General features: G+C 43.0%; 2 protein-coding genes across 2 annotated transcripts; both read right to left on the reverse strand.

The window, feature by feature from the left end:
* Positions 1–2,386: 2,386 nt before the first annotated feature.
* Positions 2,387–3,382, reverse strand: LOC129571126 (uncharacterized). The gene has a single exon (XM_055450888.1). It carries the CDS (start codon positions 3,380–3,382, stop codon positions 2,387–2,389), a length of 996 nt encoding a protein of 331 aa, XP_055306863.1.
* Positions 3,383–3,386: 4 nt separating this feature from the next.
* On the reverse strand, positions 3,387–5,510 carry LOC129571127 (uncharacterized). Its single transcript, XM_055450889.1, has one exon. It carries the CDS (start codon positions 5,508–5,510, stop codon positions 3,387–3,389), a length of 2,124 nt encoding a protein of 707 aa, XP_055306864.1.
* Between the last annotated feature and the right edge of the window lie 406 nt (positions 5,511–5,916).

Here is a 5,916-nt window from a genome sequence, read left to right on the forward strand (position 1 = left end):
ATTACAAAAGATTAGAAATGTTTAGTCTGCTATGATAACTCTAAATATTCTCCCGCCTGGGAATGAAGTTGTTCAATCACATCATTTGGTGGTAAATCGGCATCCAAAACGATCACAGGTGCAGGTAGGAGATGTTGTTGATTGATGAAAATGTCTTCATGTAGCTCGTGAAGAAGATGCAAATATTCAAGCGAAATATTGGTTTCTTCAATACGTGCACGGCTGTGAATACGATGGATGATTGTTTGAGGTGTTGAACGCAAGTACACGAAGGCATCAATTTTGTTAGAGTTGCTGTGAGTCATAAAATCATACCATTCGTTGAGGATGTGGTATTCAACAGGATGGATAGACTCTTCTCGTTTTAAAACTTCCACAAAAGTTTTTGGGGTGGTGATGACGGAACGTTCGAAGACTCTGACTGCTGCTTCGGATGCGGTATTTTGCGTCAGAATCATTGTCATCAATGCATACACTTGGAAAGGAAAGCTCCAACGGGTTTTGTCTTCGTACATCATTTGCAAGAGATTGTAGCCATTTACAGAACACCATTTAGAAATGGGTTCGAAGAAAACTTCGCATTGGGGCAAAGTTTGTAAATGCTCCAAAAGAGTTGTTTTGCCCGAAGCAATATTACCTTCGATGATAATGGTAATACTTTTGGCTCGATGGACCGATAAGCAACTCGACAAAACAATGGGACTGGATGGTATGGTTGAAGACTCAGCATTGGATGCCTCAGGATCCTCTTCAATCAGTTCGTTGAGTTGTGAGTGTTCGTTGATGGGCAAAGGCGATAACTTAACGACAGGTCGCTTGAAGATACCAGTTTTTGTCCTAACCGAACATACTCGAACTAGACCGTCAGTTCCAGGGTGTGTATCGACGATGCGTCCCATTATCCACCTAGACGGGGGTAAATTATCTTCCTTGATGAGTACGACGTCACCGATTTTTAGATTGGGCTGTTCACGTGTCCATTTGGCGCGCTGTTGAAGCGTTTTGAGGTAGTCCTTGTGGAAAATATTCCAAAATGATTGGGCTCTTTTCAACATCATGTTGTACCGGTCGAGAGGCAAAACTTTCTGATCCAAAAGATTTGGTTCAGGGATTGCCAAGAGCGAATCACCGATGAGAAAGTGGCCTGGAGTTAAGTAAGAAAAGTCGTCTGGGTCATTTGACATCGGAATCAACGGTCGAGAATTTAAGCAGCTTTCGATTCTCGTTAGCAATGTTGCTAATTCGTCATAGGTCGTTGATTGATCGCCGGTGACAGTTCGGTACAAATGTTGTTTCACTCGCCTGATATTTGATTCCCAAATATCGCCGAATGAAGGAGCCGAAGGTGGGTTGAAATGAAAGGTAATGCCTTGATTGGCCAACTCGTTGACTAGCTCAAGATGAATGGATGCCAAATAGTTGTGATGGTCTGACTGCAGCTGTCGATTTGCGCCAACGAAGTTCGAACCACAGTCGGAGTAGAGATCGGAGCACAATCCCCGTCTCGATACGAATCTCTGCAAAGCCATCATGAATGCTTGAGAAGATTGGTCGATGACAGGTTCCAAATGAACGGCCTTGATGGACATACACACGAACAGAATGATATATCCCTTGTAGATTTTACTTCCACGGATCTTTGATGTTCGTAGGCTGATGGGTCCACAAAGATCGATACCGGTGTGTAAAAATGGCCTCGATTTGGTAACACGTACCGCAGGTAGATCGGCCATTAGCTGAGTGGAAGTTTTTCCCTTTTGGCGATGACAAATCACGCATTTCGAAATGACTCTTCGAATGGAGTTTTTTCCGTCAGGAATCCAAAACTGTTTCCGAATTACAGCCAATAAAAGTTGAGCTTCGGCATGAAGTGCTCTCAAATGGAAATGACTGATAACTAATGCTGTGAAGTGGTGGTCTTTCGGAAGGATGTACGGGTATTTCTCATCGTAGTTCAGCTCACTCAAAGCTAAGCGACCTCTGATTCGCAGCAAGCCCTCTGGATCGATGAATGGTTTCAGCTTCCAAAGTTGGCTTTTCATCTTCTCTTCTCGATTTGATAGAAGAATCTTCTTTTCCCTGCTGAATTGTTGTGACTGGACGAAAGAAACTAATTTCTTCTTCGCTGAATTCAATTCATCAACAGTGAGGTGGTGCGTCTCAACATCGTTTTTGTTTTTGATGAATCTGAAGAAGCGTCTAAGCCAAGAAGTGTAACGCAAAAGTTGAGTGTAGCTGGAACAATAGCTCAGCAATTTCTCGGTTGGAGTCTCTTCGCTCGGAATCGAAACTAGCATGGTGGCCTTGAGTTCGCCTCGAATCAAGTCGTTGTCAGATTGATTGATGGAAAATTCGCTCGACTCAGGCCAATGGTTTTGTGGTAGCGCTAACCAACTTTCGAATCCGTCCAGAAATGAATGCTGGTTGGATCGAAATGGTGATGGCGAAGCGATCGCAGTACGTATGCCATTAACAAAGCCAAGAGTGAGGCAGCACGAAGTTCCAGTCGAGGTATAGTTTGTAAGACTCTGGGAGTGACTTTGGACTTAGCTATTAGTAAACGCGTTGAGATAACTCCGTCTTCACTCACACAGCGTATGTAAATGGCCGCTCCATACGCATCGGTTGAGGCATCAGAAAAGCCATGAAGTTGCAAACATGCGTCTGGTGTTGTTTGAATCCATCGAGGAATTTCAAACGATGGAAACAGTGTGAATTGAGCAACGAATTTTTTCCAATCATCAGCGATTACAGACGAAATTAATTCATCCCAATCACATTGCGAAGCCCAAATTCGTTTCATGAAGAGCTTAGCCTTGACGGTGATAGGTGCAAGCAGTCCCATGGGATCAAAGAGTCTAGCGATGTTTGACAAAACGAAGCGTTTCGTTAGTGGCCCGTCTGTATCGTACTTGAATTTGAAATTCAAAGCGTCCGATTTGGAGTTCCAATAGATTCCCAACGTCTTGACCGTTTTGTCAGGATTCAACGATAGCGGTATGGACACTTCACGGTCTTCAGGTGGTACGACTTCCAAAAGCTCGTTGGTGTTACTCGCCCATTTTTTAACATCGAAACATCCAGATTTAAAAATTTCGATGATTTCCTTCTGCAAGCGAAGAGCTGAGGGAAGATCATGAGAACCAGAAATGATATCATCGACGTAGATGTCCTTCTTGATAATTTTAGCTGCTTCTGGATATGTCGGTTCGTTCGTCTCAGCTAAATCTCTCACAGTTTGTATGGCTCCACAAGGTGCATAGTTAGTCCCGAATGTCAACCGTTTCATACCGTATTCTCTGATCTCTTCAGATGGATCATCACGCCACAAAATGCGATGAAAGGTTGTATCATCATCGTGCAATCGTATCTGTCGGTACATCTGCTTAATGTCTCCCATGAAAACGATTCGATGACAACGCCAGTTGAGTAAAATTGCGATGAGATTTTTGAGCTGGTCCAGGAAAGACAATGTCGTTCAACGAATTTCCGTTTGTTGATGGCTTTGAAGCGTTGAAAACAACACGAACAGGTGTAGATGAACTGAGCTCGTTGATAACAGCATGGTGTGGAAGGTAGAAACAATTGTACACAGGCAAACCACTTTCATTGAAGGCTAAACAATCGCTTTCGGTGTTTGATAGTAAAACCATATGGTCGCTGTCCAAGTATCCATGGATCACATCTCGGTAAGCTCGTTTTAGTTTTTCGTTTCGGGCAAAGCGGCGTTCAAATTGAAGAAACTGTCTCAGCGCTGCGTCACGTGACTTGCCCAGAAACGCCGTTGGATCAGTGCGAAATGGGAGTTTGATAATATAACGACCATCATCAGCTCTTCGAGTATGCTGCTTGAAGTAATCAATACAAAACTGCTCGTCCGCAGTAAACTGACGTCTTTCAGGAACTTCTTCTGTCTCAAAAAATTTGTGTAGCAAGGTATCAATGCGTGAGACGTTAATTGAGGTAGAAGTTTGAGGTCTTTCTCCTTCACACGTAGCTCCAAACAGAATCCAACCCAATTCAGTATCATGGGCTAATGGAGTGCCTTTGGGACCTCTCCGGATCTCAGGACGAAAGATATCAGCATAAACTTCAGAGTTCAACACCAAGTCGACCGGAATCTGGTGATTGAATTTTGGATCTGCTAATTGAATGCCTCGTATGTGAGGCCAATCCGCATAAAGGAGCTGCTTGGATGGCAGTCGTTGAATGAGTGACTTCATCACTAGAGCATCGACGGTGGTTGTGAACTTTGAATGAAGAGAGCTGATAGTGAATGAAACATAGCCGTTGCTGGAAGATTGGGCATTGTCCAAATGTGTCACGTCAATTTTGCATCTTGTTTTGTTGAGTTTTAGAAGCTGAGACGCATTTTCGCTGATTGCATTGGCTTCTCCTCCTAGGTCGATGAGAGCACGTAGCACAAACGTTTCACCATTTGATGCATGCGCCTTGACTAGAGCTGTTGCCAAAAGAGTTCTTCTGAATACCGGGCAATCGTTCACTTTCGAGGTATGAATTCCCTTTGATGTGCTTGGTTCAGGAGATGTGGCATCATTAAACAAAGTTTTTTGAACTGGTGGATGTAGCAACGTATGATGACGACTTCCACACTGCATACAGTTGCGCTTACTCAAACATTTGATCACGACATGAGTGTCGGACAAACAGTTAAAACATAGCTTCAATCGCACGACATCGGCTGATCTCTCTTGAGCAGACTTGGCCAGGAACTCTGGGCACGAATAAACAGCATGTTCAAGAGAACATAAAGGACACTTCATTGGATTTGTTTGCTTCGGCGATGAAGTTCGATTTTCAGGCTTTGTCATTTGAGTAGGCTTTGTTTTCATGTGAAGCAATTTCACAGATTTTTTCGTTTCAGAATTCGGCTTACTCTGATTAGATTTTTCTTCGGTTTTCAGCAATTCCAAAGTCCGCAAACTTTGCTCAATGCGCTGGGTGACATCACTGACCGTTGGCAGCTCTTCTTTTTGTACAGCCCCTCTCTCAAATTCTTTTCTTGTTTCCAAAGGTAGTTTTTCGATGGCAAGGTATGCGATCACAGAATCAACTGCCGATACGACTATGTCAACGTTTTTCAGTCCTTGAATTGTATCGTTCACTACTGTCGCCAATTTTTGCAGCTCTAAAACTGATTCGTGTTTACTGCGTGGAAATGTGAGGAGCATTTGCATCGTGTCCATGAAAATTGCTCTTTTATTTTCATATCGCGTAGTGAGCAGTAGCCATGCAGGCTCATAATTGGTGTTGGTGATTGGAAGATGTTTGACAACGTCAAAAGGCTCACCAATCAATGCATCGAACAGGTACTGCATCTTGGACACAGCGGCTAGTTGTGAATTATCATGCACAAGGGCGTTGAACTGGTCCTTGAATGAATTCCACTCGGTGTACTTTCCGGAGAATGTTGGCAGTTTCAACGGTGGCAATTTTGAATCAAGTTTTTTCGATGGTGCACCCAAAACTGGTTCCTTCGATGCATACATATTTTGCAGAGTTTCTTCAATTGCCGAATAAATACTCACGAAAGTGTTGTCGTATTCTTCTTGAATGTTTTCCGAAAAATAAGGCAGGTTTTCTTCTCCTTTCAGGATGGTGGCTGTTATTTGGTCATGAGTATTGAAGAAATTCACATATTCCTGATCGAGTAATTGCAAGCGTTTTTTTAGTTGAAATTCATTGTGCGACTCCTCACTGTAAAAATTTTCAGCGCATTTCTTCAGTCGGTTGAGCCTCGCTAATTGTGTGTTGTGTACTGGTTGGTTCGACATCTCAGAGGGACGCTGATTTGATCTGTCCATATGAGACATTTTAATTTGTGTTCAATTTAGGTTTCGGCACCAAAATGAAAAGTTGTGTTTTAACTAACGAATTTAGTTTATTACTGAACGA

Source organism: Sitodiplosis mosellana, unplaced genomic scaffold, assembly GCF_009176505.1.
Source record: "Sitodiplosis mosellana isolate CC-2019 unplaced genomic scaffold, AAFC_SMos_1.0 Smas_scaffold_1373, whole genome shotgun sequence".
Classification (NCBI taxonomy): Eukaryota; Metazoa; Arthropoda; class Insecta; order Diptera; family Cecidomyiidae; genus Sitodiplosis; species Sitodiplosis mosellana.